Source organism: Narcine bancroftii, chromosome 3 (assembly GCF_036971445.1).
Source record: "Narcine bancroftii isolate sNarBan1 chromosome 3, sNarBan1.hap1, whole genome shotgun sequence".
NCBI lineage: Eukaryota > Metazoa > Chordata > Chondrichthyes > Torpediniformes > Narcinidae > Narcine > Narcine bancroftii.
Window position 1 is genome coordinate 219,325,043 of NC_091471.1, and position 20,303 is coordinate 219,345,345.

The window sequence follows — 20,303 nt, forward strand, 5'->3', positions numbered from 1 at the left end:
AACCCTCCAACCTCCTCACCTCCATGTACACATCCAACCTTCTCTTAAATGACAGAATGGACATTTCCGCAACTATCTCATTCGGAAGATCATTCCATTCTGCCACCACTCTATGAGTGAAAAAGCTACCTTTAATATATCTCCTAAATTGTTGCCCCCTTACCCTTGACACATGGCCTCTTGATCCAACCTCCTCTGCCCTCAGGGGAAAGAGTCTGTTTATGTCTAGTCTATCTATTCCTTTCATAATTTTAAATACCCCTATCAAGTCCCCTCTCAGTCGTCTACGTTCCAATGAATAAAGTCCCAGTCTCCTTAATCTTTCCCTGTAATCCAGATGCTGTAAGCCAGGCAACATCCTTGTAAACCTTCTCTGCACCCTCTCCACCTTATCTATATCCTTTCTATAATATGGAGACCAGAACTGAACACAGTACTCCAAACCTGGCCTCACCAATGCCTTAAACAGCTGCAGCATCACCTCCCAGCTCCTACACTCTATATTATGATTTATGAAGACCAGCATACCATATGCCTTCTTAACCACCCTGTCTACATGGGAATCCACCTTCAGTGAACTCTGTACCATAACCCCTAGGTCCCTTTGCTCCTCTACGTGCCTCAGTGCCCTCCCCTTAACTGCATATGTCCTATTCTGGTTATTTTTACTGAAATGCAACACCTCACACTTGTCTACATTGAATTCCATCTGCTATCTTTCAGCCCACTCTTCCAAACAAACCAAATCCTTCTGTAATCCAAGAAAATCTACCTCACTATACACCACTCCCCCTATTTTTGTATCATCCACATATTTGCTTATCCAGTTAACCACACCCTCCTCTAAATCATTAATATAAATGATAAACAACAAGGGATCCAGCATCGATCCCTGAGGCACCCCGCTTGTCACAGGCTTCCATCCTGACATACAGTTGTCCACCATGACCCTCTGCTGTCTATCTCCCAGCCACCTCTGAACCCATGTCACAATCTAATTCCTAGTGATGGAACCTTCCTTATTAACCTTCCATGCGGAACCTAAAAGCCTTACTAAAATCCAAATAGATCACATCAACTGTTCTATCTTCATCCACCTTTTCTGTCACTTCCTCAAAAAACTCAACAAGGTTTGTCAAACATGACTTTCCTTTTACAAACCCATGCTGGATGCCCCTAATCAATCCCTGCCTATCTAGATATGCGTATATACTATCTCGAAAAATACCCTCCATAACCTTCCCCACCACCGAAGTCAAACTTATGGCCGATAATTACTTGGCCTACACCTACTGCCTTTTTTGAAGAATGGAAATACATTTGTAACCCTCCAATCCTGCAGTATCTCCCCCTCCCTCCAGTGATCTTTGAAAAATCACTGACAGTGTCCCCGCTATTTGTTCCCTGACCTCCCTTAAAGTCCTGGGAAAAATCCCATCAGGACCATGAGACTTATCCACCTTAATTGACCCTAGAAGCTCCAAAACTCTGGCTTTATTAATCCCTATCCTTTCCATAACTAAGCCCTTTGCCTCTCTTATCTCGTATAGCCTAATGTCCCTTTCCCTCATGAATACAGACGAGAAAAAATTGTTCGATATTTCTACTATCTCGTACAGTTCCTGACATAGTTCACCGGTCCCATCGTCCAGTGGATCTATTCTATCCTTAACCCTCCTTTTACTGTTCACATATCTGTAAAAACCCTTAGGATTCACCTTTGCCTTATTAGCTATACCTTCTTTTTGCCTTTCTAATTTCCCTCTTACGGTGCTTCCTGCAATGTAAGTAACGACCATACATCTCCTCAATCCCTTGTTTTTTTTAATATTTGGTATAGGCCTCCCTCTTATCCTGAACCAACTTCTTAATTTCACCAGAAAACCACGGCTCCCTTGAACCTTTAGTTTTCCCCTTTGGCCTGACTGGAACATAAAGATCCTGTACTCTCAAAATCTCACCCCAAAATGCCCTCCAAATTCCTCTACATCCTTTCTGGCAAAAAGATCAGCCCACACAACTCTCTGCAAATCCCTTCTCATTTCTCCAAATCTGGCCTTCCCCCTCTCGAAGACCTTCAACTTCGGACCTGACCTATCCCTTTCCATCATTAAGCTAAAGCTGATGGACCCATGATCACTGGATCCGAAGTTCTCTTCAACATTTACCTTCGTCATCTGCCCCATTGTATTTCCAAACAACAGATCTAACACTGCTCCCCCTCTAGTTGGCATCTCAACATATTGCTGCAAAAAGCAATCCTGAACACAATGCATAAATACTAATCCATCCTGCCCTTTTACTGACTGCGTTTCCCAATCTATGTTTGGAAAATTGAAATCCCCAACCAACACCACCCTATTTCTACTGCACATCTCACCTATTTCATTGCACATGTGCTCTTCTAGTTCCCTTTCCCCATTTGGAGGCTTATAAAATACCCCTATAATAGTAACCTCACCCTTCTTATTTTTCATCTCTACCCACACTGCCTCCCTCGACGAGCCCTCCAGTCTATCTTGCCTCAGCACTGCTGTAATATCCTCCCTGACAAGTAATCCCACATCTCCCCCTCTTAATCCACCAACTCTGTCACATCTAAAGCAGCAAGATCCTGGAACATTCAACTGCCAGTCACAACCTTCTTTCAACCACGTCTCACTAATGGCCACAACATCATAATGCCACATGTCAATCCACACCTTTAGCTCATCCAGTTTCCTTACTGCACTCCTCGCATTAAAAGATTTCTGTAAATCTTTTTCCAAATTCTCTATTTTTTTCCAATTATCTAAATCCTTAGCATAATCTTCTTTTTAAATTTTAATTGCATATCTTATTATTTAACCTCTTAATAAGCCTTCAAAGCAACCCATAAAATAAATTTATTATCCATTGGATCGGAATTAATATCCAAATATTCCTGAATTTGTTTTGTTATAGAATTTCAAAAAAAACAACTTTTTTTAAACAAAGAAGAATTAAATCTCCATCTGTTCGACATTTTTTCCTTTTTAGAAATTATACATGATATCAAAAGGGGTAAATGATCAGATAAAATCCTCGCTTTATATTCTGCTTGTATATTCCGCTTCCTTGTAAATTTGCTGACATTAAAAGCATATCTATTCTCGAATATAAGAATAAAAGGAATAAATTTTTTCTTTTGGATTTAACCTTCACCAAATATTGACCAAATTCAAATCTTTTTCAGTTTTATTCCTTCTAACTGATTTTTGTGACATCTAAAATTGAATCTAAACAACAATTAAAGTTTCCTCCAATTAAATTATTTTCATGTGTTTCACTAATCACGTATACATTTTTCAACATCTACACTGGGTGCATAAATACACATAAGTGTCCACATTTCTGAATAAATTTGACAATATACAAAAACAAATCTCCCAACAGGATCCATAACCACAGATTATCTTTTAACAGGAACTTTCTTATTTAAACAAAATAACAACTCCTCTTGCTTTAGAATTAACTGAAGAAGCTACCACTTGACCTACCCATTCCCTCTTTATTTTTGGATGTTCCTTTTCAGTTCAATGTGCTTCCTGTAAAAAAGCAATATCACCCCTTATTTTTTTAATATAAGCCCATTTATATTCAAAGATACATAACTTAATACATTTTGACCTGTCATATTCAAATCTAAAAATCAAAGAACTCTCGCCACTTGTTGCACTGAACCCCTGCTCCATAAACATATACAAATAAATTTGACATCTCCAATACAAAGGAAAATAAAACCCCGAAAAGAAAAACTCCAAACAAAAAAAAGTACCAGTTAAAAAAAAAGTACTAATTCCCTCTACTGTACAGGAAGTAGCCTTTGCCATAAAGTAGAAGATAGCTACGGAAGGAGAAGACAAAAAGTCCACCCCCCCACCCCCCCCCCCCCCAGACAGAATACACATCATGTCAATGATCATTCATTCAGGTATAAGTGGCTTCTTCAAGATCTTTATTCACTTGGATCATCATCAATTTTGAAGTTCTTGATGTTTTAAGAACTTTTGCACATCCTGGGCCTCCTGATCCTGGTGAAATAAAAGCTGTTGAGCAGATTGACTGAAACTTGAAGTTTGATCTTGTTTAAGATTTAGCAAAGAATTAGCAAACTTCAAAACCTCTTCTTCATCGTGGAAAAACCATGATTGATTTTCTACAGAAAACACTTTGAGTAAGGCCGGGTAACGAAAAGAAATCTTATATCCTTTCTTCCATAAAACAGATTTCGCAGGATTAAATTCCTTTCTTCTTTTAACAATTGACATATTTAAATCCACATAAAAAAAGATTCTGTTATTTCCCACTATTAAAGGACCTTGTGTTTTCGAGCATTCTGAACCACGAATCTTAATATTTCTTTATCTTGATAACCTAAACTCCTTAACAAAATCAAGCGTAGCTCTTGACCAGGAAATGGTTCTTCCTATTTGCTCTATGTGCTCTATCCAATTCTAATCCATTAGGAAAGTTTTCAGGAGTTATAATTTCTGGAATCCATTTTTGAAAAAATTGCACTGAATTAGAGCTTTCAAAATCTTCAGGTAGCCCAACAATCTTAACATTATTTCTGCAACTATGAATGTCCAGTACATCAATTTTTTTTGCAAAAGTTCTTTTCTTTCTACTTCCCAAGCCATAAAAGAACTGTCCATTTTATTAACTGTATCCTTGCATTGTTCTACTTCATCACAATAATCTTGAAGATCATCTTCAATTTTTTGGAGTTTAGTTTCAACTTTCTCCACAATTTTAGCATGTTTTGCCATTTCTTCCTTTATAACTTTCATTTCACCTTTCAAATATTGAAATTGCATTTTAGGTTCATTTTTAGAAGACTCAAACTGAATCCATACCTTTCACCAAATTCTCTACTTGACTCACAATTAAAGTTTTCAAAGCTTTAAATTCTTCACTCTGAAATTTAACCAGAGTGTTCAAACTTGATATCCTCCATACCTTGAATAAGTTGGGTTTATTCTTCCTATAACCATATAACAATTACAGTATGGAAACAGGCCATTTTGGCCATTCTAGTCTGAACCGAACTAAGTAATCTCCTCTAGTCATACCTACCTGCACCCTGCCCATAACCCTCCATTCCCCTCCCATCCGTGTTTCATCTTGTATTTGTATGTGTGAGTTCTTAAGACCATACATGGATGAAGGAAAAGGTTCTTTACTTTAAAGTTGTTGTAAATAGCACCATGAGGCTGAAAGCCTCCATTATAGATATAGCATACTGTATGTCTTGCTCTGTGTCAGCCCTTTGGTGGCAGCCAAGTACAATCAAACAGTAAGGCACTGCTAGTTGCTTGCAACCATGATCACTCTCATTAAATCCATATACCTATCCAATTTTTCCTTAAATGACAAAATGGACCCTGCCACCACAACTTCTCCCGAAGATCATTCCACACAGCCACTATTCTCTGAAGAAGTTCCCCCTCATATTACTTCTAAATTTTTGCCCCTTAATTCATGACCTCTTGTTTCAATCTATCCTAGTCTCAAATGAAAAAGCCTATCCACTATGTATCCCTCCCATAATCTTAAATCTCAAATCCCCTCTCAACCTTCCACGCTTCAAAGAATAAAGACCTAATTTGCTCAATCTTTCTTTGTCATCTAGATTCTGAAACCCAGGTAACATTTTTGTAAATCTTCTCTGCACCCTCTCTACCTTGTTGATATCCTTCCTATAACTCAGTGACCAAATCTGCACAGAGTATTCTAAATTTGGCCTCACCATTGCCTTGAACAGTCTCAACATCACCTCCCAACTCCTGTATTCTATGCTTTGATTTATAAAGGCCAGCATACTAAAAGCCTTTTCACCATCCTATCCACATGAGATTCTACCTTCAGGGAACGATGCACCGTTATTCCTAGATCTTTCTGCTCCACTGCATTCCTCATTGCCCTCCCATTTTCTACGTATATCTTGTTACGCACATGTGCAGACTTCTGAGCATGTCCAGTTGTTCCAGCACAGTCTGTAGTTCGATACCCTTCGTCTGGACTCCAGTGCCATCTTCCACAGCTCCCCAGAGAAGTGGCACTGGTGTCACGTGAATCTTTGCTGTCGTCGCTTGAGTACAAAATGCCAAGGCTGTGCCAAAAGTGTGTTTACCCCTACCATTTACTGCTCACTACTGGTAACACTCTGTTATAACCACTCACGAGATGATTGTTGGTGACCTCAGAAGAGCCCAGTACCAGAGAATTTTCAAAGATCACAAGATAAAGGCCATTCAGCCCATCGAGTCTCCATCCTGAGCTAAACTGTTCTCACATCTGGTTCCAAATTCTGGTCTTTTCCCCATATCTCTTGATTCCTTGATTAATTAGATACCTGTCAATCTCCCCCTTAAACTTCCCCAGTGATCAGGCCTCCACAGCTGTATGTGGCAACGAATTCCACAAATCCACAACCCTCTGGCTAAAGAAATTTCCCCTCATCTCTGTTTTAAGTGGTACCTTCTCATTCTAAAACTGTGCCCTCTTGTTCTGGATTCACCTACCAAGGGAAACATCTTATTCACATCTCCTCTATCCAATCCTTTCAGCAATCAAGATGTTTCTATGAGATCCCCTCTCATTCTTCTATACTCCAATGAATACAGTCCAAGAGCCACTAAACGTTCCTCATATGCCCCTGCATTTCAGGAATCATTCTGGTAAATCTCTCTGTGCTCTCTCCAACATCATTACATCCCTTCTAAGTTAAGGGGCCCAAAACTGCAAAGGTGCAATATATTCAGTGAAAAGCTCACAAAATGTTGGAGGAACTCAGCAGGACAAGGAAGCATCCATAGATAGTCGATGCTTTAGACCAAAAGCCTTCATCAGAATAACAAGAGCCAGAGAAGGGAGTTTATGTCGGCAGTCTCCAACCAGGCAGGGGGAGAAGGGGGGTTTAGCGGTGGTGTTGAGTGGGGTGGGGGGTGGTGGCAGTGCTGAGCAGGGGGTAGTGGCAATGGTGAGAGGCAGGTTAGTGGCGGTGCTGAGAGAGGGGTTAGTGGCGGCGCTGGGGGGTAGTTAGTGGTGGCAATGAGAGTAGGGTTAGTGGTGGCGCTGGGGGGGTTAGTGGCAGTGCTGAAGTGGGGTAGTGGTGGTGCTGAGTGGGGTGGGGGTGGTGGCAGTACAACACAGTGGCTACCAGGTCCGGCTCTCGCGAGAATGTTGTGTCACCATTTATTTTGCTCACTGCGGCTGCCCTGAGTCTGGCCAGAAAATTCCTGCACCGGCTTCTTCATTAGAAATTTGCAGCAGACTGAATAATAACAGGACAGAAGGTTCAGAACGCCCCCTACTTCCTCACCACCCCCCCCCCCCCCCGATCATTCCACCACCCACCGATGGGGGGGGGCACGGCAGCACGCACTTTGGGATTCACTAATGCGGAGTCACAGGAGATAGATGAGGTCTTAAATGAACCTTCTTGTCTGTATTTATGATGGGTAAGGGAATGGAAATAAGCAAGTTCAGCAAAGAGAACAGTGACATCCTGAAACACATCAGCATTATGAAAGGGGAGCTGTAATCGTCTTTGAATGCATAATGGTAGACGTATCCTGAGGGCCTGACCAGATAAGTGCTAGGACTTTGTGAGAAACAAGGAAATTGCTGGCACCATGGCACAGATTTTTTCTCTCCTTGTTAGCCATGGGAGAGCAACCAGAAGAATAAAGAATGGTGAATATTGTCCCTTTTTTTAAGAAGGAAAACCCAGGGAACTCCATGCTGGCGAGCCTTACATCTGTGGTCGGAAAGTTCTGGTAGGGATTCTGAGGGAGAAGATTTATTTGCGTTTGGAAAGGCAAGGACTAACTACTGATAGTATGGCTCTGCTGTTAGAAATCATACTGATCTGTTTTTGAAGGGTAAACAGAGGATTCATTGGGTCAAGAAAGAGACACTGTCTGCATGGACTTCAGCAAGATCTTGTACAAGGTCCTGCATGCTGGTCCCTCTAGAACTGGCTTGATGGTCAGAGATACAGGGTGGTGGTGGAGAGTTATTTTTCAGTCTGGAGGCCTGTCACCGTGTGTTTCGCAGGGATCGGTGCCCTGTCATTTGTCGTTTATCATATGTGTTAACGATTTGGTAATAAATCTGAGTGGACATTGAAGGACTACATAAGTCGGAAACTAAAACAATACAAAACTTAACTGCTGGAGAAACTCAGTAATATGGCCTGCATGCACAGGGGGAAATAGGCAATCAATGTTCCAGATTGGAGCACTGCTTCAGAATAGTAAATGTGTGATTAGTAAGTTTGCAGGTGGCAGCAACATTGGTGATGAAAAAGGCTGATCCCATGGAAAAATAGGCAAATGAATGGCAGACAGGAGGAACTCAGAAAGTGTCACTAATCAATGAAACCTAGGCATACAAGTAGCTTGTCCTTTCGAAGTGGTGATAAATGTAAACTGTGTGGTGAAGAAGGCATATGGAATGCTAACCTTTATTGGTTGTGGTATGGCATGCAAAGTTGGGATCCCACATTACAGTTGGACAAAATAATGAGAAAGTTTTTTTTGTATCAGGTCATCATGGTTAGCATTGCTGTTAGCGCAACGCTGTTACAGCGCCAGAGATTGGGGCCGGGGTTCGAATCCCACGCTGTCTATAAGAAACTTGTACGTTCTCCCCTCGACTGCGTGTGTTTCCTCCAGGTGCTCCGGTATCTTGGTTCTTGAACCTCCAAAATATTCTGTATGGAATTTAAACTGGAGGTGGTTTCCTCCCACTCTACAAACGTATCAAGGATTGTAGGTTAATAGGGTGTAATGGAGCAGCACGGGCGTGGGCCAAAAGGGCATGTTACCATGCTGAATGTCTAAATCTATTAACATTTATTATTTATATTATGAGCTCCAGATTTAGTAAAATGGGATTATCACTGTAAGGGATAGTATAGACTGGAGAGACTGAATGGTCACAGTTAGCATTTAATATTTCACACAAGCACCATCACAACACAAGTCACAGCCACTGACAATTCGTTACACTGGAAGAACTGAGGGAAGGCTTGTCACAGTCTGTTTCAGATTAGATATATTTACAAAGGCATTGTGATTTTGCAAGGGAGAACCATGCTGGCTGCTGGAGAGAAAACAGCTTGATGAAGCAGCTCTTGTGGCCAGCCATTCTGTGGAATTCAGAGCAAAGCAGGCTCTGTGAATGACTGGGCCTTTTTGATGGATTGACCTGTGCCAGGAGGGTCTTTTTGGGAAGCAAAGTGCTTCATTTTGATCATGACTAACAGTGAAGTTACTTGGAGAGACCAGTGCCAGGGTCTTGGAAGCTTCGTGGAGGCCACCCAATTCAAGTCTCACCTACAAAAGAACTGGGAGTGTTAATGACCACAGATTGTGCGGATGGATGTTTCTTCAAAGGCAACACAAGAAGAATTCACGAGTCTGTAGCAGCTTCAACTCCAGTCTTCATCAGTTCATCATTAATTCTGGGCATCAAATTTCAAAGGACTACGTTTCAACACTGAATTTGAAAGACTGAACTTTGAAGTAACTTTCTAGATTTTGGCCTGGACAGTAATGGTGTGGGTATAACACACACAGGGATCGAGTTAGTGTTAAGGATGGTTTAAAAGTTAAGACTACAGTTCAAGAGTTAGAAATAAAATTAGTGTCTTAAAATTAAACTCTGTCTCGTTCATTCCTCATTGGTGCTTGTTACATGCGGTTTGTAACACTTTTTATAAAAAAATTGTATCAATGAGTCTACTCCTTGGATGATAATGTACGATGAATGTGCCTTCAATCACAGAGCAGGAATTTTAATGCTATTTAGTTGCTTTGACATATCATGTGAGAAGTTTCAATTTCACACATTCCTCCATTGTCCAGCGATTCCCACTTGTGAATAGACATCATGTCCAGGCCAACCACAATATCAGTCTAAAACTATCAGCTTGCAGAAGGCCTATATTCCTCTATTCCCTACATGTTCAGGTGTCTGTCTAAATGTTGATCTCTAATCTAGGTGACACCCTGGTGAACCTCTTCTGCACCCTCTGCAAAGTTTCCACATTCATCTTGGAGCATTACAAGCCAGAACTACATACAATATACCAGTTTTATATTCAAAGCCCTAACCTGATGGAAACAAGCATATTGTACACCATTTTTACCATCCTATTTATTTCCCATGACAAGTTTAATGATCTCTGGACTTGGACCCAAGATCTCCCTGCACAACAGTGTTCCTGTGGGTCCTGACATTAAATACTGTCCTCATACATTTGACTTCCCAGAGTTGCAAACACAGCTTAGGCTATCAATCAAACTAAATTTTCTTCCATCAACCCCACCCACACTCCCTGCATAAGCTCCGCCTACCCTCTACGCATCATCTCCACCTACACTCCCCGCGTCGACTCCCCTTACACTCGCACATCGACTCCGCCTACACTCCCCGGATCCACTCCATCTACACTCCCCGCATCGACTCCGCCTAAACTCCCCGCATCGACTCCACCTACACTCCCCGCATCGACTCCGCCTACACTCCCCGCATCATCTCCGCATCGCAACCATGCTCATTTCCATTGGTAGATAGGAATGTAATGATTTCTACGTTCCGATTCCAGGCCTGTGTTCAGTGATCATTCCAGTGAGAGCTGGATCTGACTTCTCAAAATACACAAGCTACCTGAAGATGTTCTGGTCTGTGTACCTCAAAGTGCTGCCCCAGTGAACTGCTATGGTTTTGTGCTCCTTGCTTCTCAATGCAAAGACCTGATACGTGCTGCAACAATTAAACACATTTTATACTTACCGCATTCAACCCACAAAGCTGATAGCAGGCCATGACGATGATAACAGTGATGACCTGCCATCTTACAGATGACTTTCGTAGCAATTCCAAGACCGAAACTAAGCGGATTTGGCTCTGAGTTTTCTTCTCTGCCAGGACTACATGCAGTTCCTCAGAGATATCTTCTTTTCCAGAAAACACTTGAAATGCTGCAAGAAATTATGGAATTACTCACTTATACAGTAAATGACAGGATTCTTAGAGGCATTGATTTACAGAGGGATTTTGGGGTGGAATAAATGTAGAAAGGGTGCTACTCGTCCTCGTCAGTTGTACCATTGAGTATAGAAGTCCGGAAGTCAAGGGGAAGAAAGGTGAATGATGAACTCTTGAATGAAGTTCACAGTCAAGACATTGCATGCAGTTATTGGAAGGATATGGAGGCCTTCGAGAGGTTGCAGGAAAGGTTTACTAGGTCATTGCCTGGATTAGCTCTAAGGAGAGATTAGACAAACATGGATTGTTTTCTCCGGAGCATTGGAGGTTGAGGGGAATCCGTGAGGGTGGCCTGATTGGAGTTTATAAAATTAGGAGAGGCAATGTTAGGGTCAGCAGTCAGAATTTTTTCTCCAGGGAGGAAATGTCAAATACTAAAAGGCACAAGACTAATATGAGAAGGGCAATGTTTAAAGATACACGAGGAGTTTTATTTCATATAGAAAGTGGTAGGTGCCTGAAACGCACTGCCACAGAGTGTGGTGGATACAATAGCAATATTTAAGTGGCATTTAGACAGAGGCGTGGACAGGCAGGGAATAAAGGCATATAGCATGTACAGGCGGACTCACAGTTTAAATTGGCATCATGGACAACACAGGCATTGTGGGCCGAAGGGCTTCTTCCTGTGCTGTACTGTTCCACCTTCTACCTGTTATAGTAGTACGAGGGAACAGCCTGCCCGCATTGCAATCAGGCAATTGGTTGTATTGTACTTTTGGTGACAGCAATACAGTCCACACGTTGGGTTATATTTAAACCTCCATGAACACACAGTCACAGTTAACTCACCTTCCACTCGATAAACAGCTGTACCCATTAAAAATGCATTGGAAGATACATTTTGATTACATGTCACAATACATTTTCTGTACTATTGTTTTCTTTGAAATAAATCCTGCTATTAATAGACCCACAGAGTAACCGACCATGAGTGCTGAAATGAACAGACAATGGACAATCGCTCCAAGAGAGACATTATTTAGCTTGTCAAGCTAAAGGTTCCCATGGTTTCCATGATCGTAATTAAGCAGAACTCATCAAGGTCATAACGAAAGATGCACTTGTGATGCTCCAACAACCTAACAACTCTAAACATGGATTGGAACAATTGCTTAGATTGACAATCCACTCTAACAGATTGCCAGCCGCCAGTTCTCATATTTTTGTCTAAAACATAACTCTCTGTTTAAAAAAAAGTATGATAGATGGTTAATCAAAACATTACATAGGAACATAAGATATAGGAGCAGGAGTCGGCCATTCGGCCCATCATGTCTGCTCTGCCATTCAATGGCTGATCTGATGATCGGCTCAGCTCCAGCTACCTGCCTTTTCCCCCCACATCCCTTAATTCCCCGACGATGCAAAAATCTGTTCAATCTTGTCTTATTGAACATTACCAGTTATAGGTGATTTGCTCACGGAGCCCAATTTAATTAATCGCATCTGTCACCTTGCAGAGTTTACAGTTCCCTCTTTGATTTCCTGATCTTTTGAAAGTCTGCTTCACGTGAAAGCAAAACCATGGTTACGTCATGCACGATGCGATCATGCTGAAGAGGGTACAGGAGAGATTCATGAGGGCATCTCAGAATGGAGGCGAGACTCGAGAGGCCAGGCCTATTTTCCCTGGAGTGGAGGAATAAAGAGGGGATGCAACTGAGCAAAATAAAATCATGAGGGGGAATAGTCAGGATCAAAGTCAAATCAAGTTTATTGTCATCTGATTGTACGAGTACAACCCGACGAAACAGCATTCTCCAGTCCTCAGTGTAAAACACGCAGCCACACAACCAGACATAGCACACACAAACAGACAAACAATACATATGCAGGACAAGTCTTCATACATACATATAAATAAATAAATAAATAAAGACTGCTTTGTGAATAGTAGAGTCTCAGGTGGTCAATGTGAGCTGTTCCTTTGGTCATTCAGCATTCTTATACTGCCCGTGGGAAGAAGTTGTTCCTTAGCCTGGTGGTACTGGCTCTGATATCTCTTCCTCAATGGAAGCAGCTGAAAGATGCTGTGTACAGGGTGGAATAGGGTCCTCAATAATTTTGCGCGCCCTCTTCAGACAACGATCCTGGTAGATCATGTCGATGAGGGCGTGGGGTGGGAAACAGGGAGAAACTCCAATAATCTCCTCTCCCACTTTTACGGTCCTGTGGATTACTCTCCGATCCATTTCTCTGCAGCAACCATACCACACTGTGATGCAGCCGGCCAGGGTGCTCTCGATGGAGCTCCTATAGAAGCCTGGCATCCTGGTGGCCAGTAACCTAAACCACTTCAGTCTTCTCAGGAAGATTCAGGTGAGAGTTTAGAGGGGATCTGATAGGGGCTTTTTTTCACTCAAAGAGGGGTGAAGAGTGGTGGAAGCAAAATCACAAACAGTATCTATGAAGTGTCTAGATTTGCCTTTGAATCTCCGATGAGATGGGATTAATATAGATGGGGGTCCCACAGATCTGAAAGAATGTGGTGGGACAAATGGCTTGTTTCCATGCTGCAAGATTCTCTGGCTTCATGTAAAAAACAATCAAATCTTACCAAAAAATAATGACTAACTGTCTTAGAAGACAGTTTTGCACCAACTTGTCCCTACAACAAGCTCTGGATTTCGTTCGGCTATCTGAAAAAGAATGGGCTTATTATGGATAGCAGGCTACTGTGCGAACTAGGTCAGATCTTCCAAACTTAGTCAAGTTTTCTGAGGAGGTGATGGAAGATGATTTATGAGGATAGGCCAATCTATGTTGCCTACATAGATTTCAGTCAAGCATTCAACAAGGTCTCTCGTGGGCGTCTGATCCAGAAATATAAGATGCATTGGATACACAGAGATTTGGTTAGATTGGATTTCAAACTTGCTTTGCTATCAGAGACAGAGGGTCATGGTGGAGGAGTGTTGTTTTTGTTGGATGCCTAAGCCAGTGGGGTTCTACAAGAATCAGCGTGGGATCCCTGTTGCTTGTGATATAGATAAATGATGTGGATGAAAATGCAGGTGGACGGATTAGTATATGTGCAGATGATAATTGGCAGAGTTGTGGATAGCGAGGATACAGCAGGATATGGATCACAAGGAAAGCTGGAAGGAGACGTGGCAGTCAGGATTGAATCGGGACAAATGTGAAGTGTTGTGCTTTGGGAGATCAAATGCAAAAGAAAAGTATAGAGTAAACAGTCACAAAGTCAGAGAGCATGGAATAGGCCTCACCTTTCTGGGCTAATCTGATTTGACTGCATGTAGTTCACATCCTTAAAAGGCCTCCTGACATACATATTTGTCCTAATATCTTTATTTTGATTTTATCAATGAACAGTACCAAAATTACCATCACAAATGAATAAATTAAATGCAAATCAATCATTGATATGTTTCCAAATGTAACCCCTATCCCCCCCCCCCCAAAACAAAACCCGGAATAAGAAGAAAAAGGAAAGAAGAAGAAAAAAAGGACAAAAAAAAGGAAAAGGAAAGAGAAGAGCTGTCGAGATCTGGAATCCAGTTCAACAAAAAGGGGCCCAATTATTTTTATCTAGTTCTCAATAAAATGTAGAAAAATAAGGGAAGAAAAATAAATATTTGTTAAGTATTCATCCCTACCCTTTGTAGGTAAGGTTCCTGTACCTGCAAAAAATGTGTTGTACTTATTCCTTAAATTATACGTGATTTTCTCCAGGGGAACGTATCTATGCATTTCAGTATTCCAACGGGCTATTTCCAAGAGAGAATCAGCCTTCCAGGTAACTGCAATACATTTCCTAGCCACTGCCAATGCAATTTTAAGAAACTCTAATTGGCACTTAGACAGCCTCATTTTAAGTCTTGCGTCCACAATATTTCCTAAGAGAAATGATTCTGGACTTGGAGGCTATTGTTTCCCAATAATTTGATTTAGTAAAACTCTTCAATTTTCCCCAAAAGGGTTTCAATTACTAGGTGAAATGTAAGAAAGTATCTGTTTCTTTCCCGCATCTAAAATATATCGGGGAAAAAAAAGAGTTCATTTTATGTAATTTTTGCAGAGCAAGATATAGCTGATGCAAAAAATTATATTGCATCAGCCTATATCTTACATTAATTATATTGGTCATGGCATAAATCAGACCAGGTCTTATCATCAATACTAATATTCAAGTCTAATTTCCATCTATTTGTCCTTATGCCTTTTGAACACTGTAATTATGCCCTCTAGTTTCTCCTGGCAGCTCTTTCCTGTGGTGTTGGGAAGAGAATCAGGTTCAATGGGTTCACAAAGGGATGAGTCGGGACACAAGTGTTACAATCACACACAACTTTTATTAACACACAGGAGACAAACAGGGAGAATATTAAATGGTACTCGATCACTATTTCATTTAAGCAACGATATAGACATTCAGCTTGGACCTAGGTTGGACTCTGACAATAGTGAACCTATACTCGACATGCTCACACACTACAAACAGGGACTCTTACACACTCCCAATTCCCTATACCAACAGGACTGTGGCTCTTTGCAAGTATTGATCTATCACAATACTACAGCTCAGCTTCAATGTAGTGCACACCTTACCCACAACACTTCCAGTGATGTCCACAGTGGTGACCTGGAGTGGAGTGATGCCCAGGACTTGAATGACGAAGCAGAGAAAGAATGTGCTGTGTGTTGGTGTTATATACAGTGCTAATCTGTACTTCTAGCCAATAATAACCATGTGATTTAAATTTGCCAGTGGCAAGGTGTGCACTAATGGGTGGCAGAGTCCAACCTTGATTGACAGGTGATATTACTTCCGAATAAGTTTCAGATGGGGAGGATACATGAGCATTTGCAATACACACATTCCAAGCAGGCAATGAGGCCACATTTCCTTCACATACAACAATTCCAGATATGGACCACTCTTTAACCTATGCCCTTTAGTTTTGGAAGCATCTAAACTGGGAAAAAGGCAATGAGAATTTACTTTATCCATAACTCTCATTGTTTTCTTTTTCTTTTTTAATTTTTTTTTCTTTTTCTTTTTTTTCTTAAACCCCCCTTAAAAAAGACCCCCCCTTCAAACAATTAAAAAAACCCTCTAAAAATTTTTTTAAAACCTACTACTACAAGAATAGTATCACCCTCTGTTGACCGGATGCGGTCAATACCACAAGAGGCGGATGACTTTAGAAGTGGTGGAGTCAAGCATCACCCCCCCAACTGAATATTACATTGCATGTCCCTTATAATTCATCCCAGTGATTCCACTCCACATTCAGCTTCAGCTTCAACTTCAATGTCAATCAGCGATTCTGATTCCAGCTTCTTTTTCCCAATCCCATTCCCAATCTTAACCTCAGGCATTTTCCCCATCAATTTCTTCAAGTCTGCTAAAGAATTAGCAAAAGTTAATGCACCATAAGGATTCTCAAAAAATTGGGACTGATTTGGCCCATAAAACACCTTAAATAGAGGCGGATACCGAAAGGTAAATTTAAACCCTTTCTTCCACAGCACTGCTTTAACCATATTAAACTCTTTCTGTCTCTTAATGACCTCCTAACTTAAATCAGCATTAAAAAAAAAAATCCTATTGCCTTGAACCATCAGAGGGTTTTGATCAAGACAAGCATTCTGAACCGCAAGCCGCAAAATCATTTCTCTAACCTGACATCACAGACATCTTAGCAGAACAGCTCTCGGTAATTGACCTGGAAAGGGTTTTCTCCTTAACGCTCTATTAGCTCGATCTAATTTCAGTCCATCCGGAAAGAACTCAACTCTCAACATCTCTGGAATCCATTTCCGAAAAAATTTAACAGGATCTGAACCTTCAATGGCTTCTGGCAGACCAACTATCTTAATATTATTATGATGATTTTGGTTTTCCAACTAATCAATTTTTTGTAACAAATCACTCTTCTGAACATCCCAGCCTGTAAATGAGTCCTCAATATGGTCCATTCTCTCCGCATAATGGTCCACGCGGTCCTTACAATCAATAAAAGCTTCTTCTGTCTTCTTAAATTTATCTTGTACAGTGTCAACTGCTGTTAAACACTTATTGACATCAACTTTAATAGCTATAATTTCTTCACACATGCCAGTCATTTTTCCTTCATACCAGCAAATTGATCATTTAAAGTTTCAAAACCTTGAGTCATATAAGACATCATATTTTCATTTTGCTTAATAAGTTCTTCAAACAAGAGATTAACTTCCATCCCTGCTACAGGGCCTTTTCAGATGGGAGATGTCTTTAATGTAGCAACAGCTTTCATTGGAGAAGTAGATTTTCTTAAAGCCTTAGGCCTACCTTCAATAAGTCTGGCTACAGCAAGCAACAATTCTTGTTCTTCTTCCAAAACTTCTGGGTTATTTTCATCTTCCTCTTCCTGGTACCTGGTAGTCTTACCGCGGGTCTGGACCCCCTGCCTCACCGTTCCAACCTCACCGGTTCAATGTGTATTGAGTACCCCTGCAGTTCAGGCCCAATCCAGAATCTCGTGCATTTGCGAACTTTCGCGCATGCTCAGAAGCTCAGTAGCGCACAGGGGAGCATCTCCAGACGCGCCGCTGCTTGCGGGCATTCCCCTGCCCGTGAACTCGTGATTGTGCTCGAGTGCCCACCCCCCCCATGCGCTCCTCAGTCAAACCTGGCAGCATCGGACCCCGCACTCGTGCTCCTCCTGGCCCGTCGCCAGGTCAATGACGTCAACGCTATCTTGTGTCTCCCGATGCATAGAGGATGCCAACGTTTCTTCCAGCTGATCTCGACTTTCACGTTGAGGCTTCGGATCCATCTCCAACTGCTCTTGAGGTTCCTTCTGTAAGGTAGGCCTTATTTCTTCTGCATTTTTCACAGGCTTAAAAACTAATTTTTTTATTAGCCTCCTTTTTCCTTTCTTCATCTCTAAGATCTTCAAATAGAAAATTACTTCTCAAAACGTTTATAAAGTTATAAAAGACACTACAATTCGGCTATTGATTAATTCAGTCAGGGAGAAATGTCTCTTCATGTCCTCTTCTGACGCCATCTTGCCATGCCCTCTATCCATAACTCCCATGATTTCATGAATCTCTACATTTCATCTTTCCGTACTCTCAGGATTAAAGAAACAACCTATTCAACCTCTACTTTTAACTCAAGCCCTCCAGTCCTGACAACACTCTGATAACACTTGGCACTCCTTCCAACTTAAAGATGACCTTCCTATTACTGAGCAACAACACTGATCACAGTACTCCTTGTGGTCTTACCTACATCTTGATGAGGTCCCAGCTTCTGTACTCATGTTAAACACCTTTCTCACCACATTATCCACCTGAATTGCCACTTTCAAGGAACTATACACCTGTACCCTTAGGTCTCTCTGTTCTCCACAACTGTTCTACAAGAGGGACGGCACAGTTACCGTAGCGCTGATACAGCGTCAGCGACCCAGGTTGGAATCCTGCACTGTCTGGAAGGAGTTTGAACTTTCTCCCCATGTCCACATGGGTTTCCTCCAGGTGCTCCTAATTCCTCCCACCTTTCAAAAACATACAGAGTTTGTAGGTTAATTGGGGTACTTAGGTGGCACAGGCTCGGGGGCGAATCGGACTGTTACCAGACTGCATGTCTATACTTACAGTTACAAATTATATATTTAAAATGGGCCCTGCCATTCACTGTGCAAGTCATGGCATAGTTTGACTCATCAAAGTGCAATCGCTCACACTTGCCAGAGTTAGAATAGGTGCAAACCCTCCCAGGAGCCTTCACCTACCCACACCCCTCTCAATGGACTGACAATTTTCCTTGTATATTTGACTGTACCTTCTCCCTAATGTGAATCAACTCCATGCCTTATTCTCTTCCAAATTTGTTTATACTGTTCCCAAAATCACTGGAAACCTCTCCCTGGAAGGATACTGGAACCCAGTTCAGGTTCAACCTGGCGAACTTGTATTGTTCGCACTTTCTGCAGACATGTTTCCAGCATCCCAGATATCTAGTGCCCTCCTTCACCATTACCCCATGGCACACCTTTAACCACTCACCTATACGACCCATCCTCCTACTCCTCTACTCAGTAGCAGGTGAAACCAGAAATTTTCCACAACTTATAACCTTTGATGTACAGCTCTTTAATCTACAACCAAGCACCCCAAATTAATGTCAAAAAAGCTCTTCACTCATGATGTCTATTTTATCAGAATCAGAATTTATGGTCATGAACAAGTCATGAAATTCGGTGTTTTGCGGCAGCATCGTAGAGCAAACATTCATATTATAACCAACTTACAACTTTACTATAAAAAAATTAAAATAATAGTGCATGAAAAGTAAGGCAGTGTCTTTGGTTCAATGATTATTCAGGAATCTGATGGCAGCGGGGAAGAAGCTGATCTTGTGCCGTTGAGTGCTTGCCTTTTGGCTCCTGTACCTTTTTTCCAATGGTAGCAGAGTGAAGAGGGCATGGTCTAGGTGGTGGTGGTCTTTGAGGATAGAGGCTGCTTTTTTAAGACACCGCTTCATGTAGATGTCCTCGATAGAGTTTGGTGCCTGTGATGTTGCAGGCCAAGTTAACAACCCTCCGGAGTTTTTTCTTGTCCTGAGAGTTGGCACCTCCATACCAATACCATACCTCCATTCCAATGTTAGTACCAATATGGACTACAACCTCTAGCTGTTTACATTCACCCTTTACAATGCCTGGCATCCTCACCTGGCACCAAGGAGATGACACAACTACAACTACAGATGAATCTGTTTATTCCCCTCATTATTGAGTCTTCTGCCAATATTGCCCTTGGACACTTGTTCCTCCTACCTTGTGCATCTGAGTCTTCCATGGTGCCATGACCTTGTCTCTGGTTGGAGTCCTGATGTGCATATTCAACCCCACCATTTTCCAACACAGTGAAATGGTTCTGGAGATGCGCTTTGAGGTCCCCTTAACTATCTGCCTGCCTTTTTTCATTTTCTTCCTCTAACTGCCCTTCATGAACCTGTATGGTGACCACTTTTAGAACTCGTGTACTATCTATGTGTTTCAGCCATGCAAATGCACTGGACTGTCTACAATCAGTGCTCTAGTTCCAAAACCTGACATCAAACTGGCTGCACGTGTAATCATTTACTCAGCAAGGAGTGTTTTGCTCAAGTGCCCCAATGTCTCTATTTTCTGAGAAGATTAAGGAGGTTTGGCATGTCTCTCAACAACCACAGGTTGTTAGAATAGGTGCAAACCCTC

General features: G+C 41.6%; 1 protein-coding gene across 3 annotated transcripts in view; it reads right to left on the reverse strand.

The window, feature by feature from the left end:
- slc2a9l2 (solute carrier family 2 member 9, like 2) overlaps positions 1 to 20,303 on the reverse strand; it is a 316,787-nt gene that overhangs the window by 92,076 nt on the left and 204,408 nt on the right. For all 3 annotated transcript variants that reach the window (XM_069926647.1, XM_069926646.1, XM_069926648.1), the window contains exon 8: positions 10,828 to 11,015. In XM_069926647.1, coding sequence (XP_069782748.1) covers positions 10,828 to 11,015 — 188 coding nt within the window. The remainder of the gene's footprint in view (positions 1 to 10,827; positions 11,016 to 20,303) is intronic.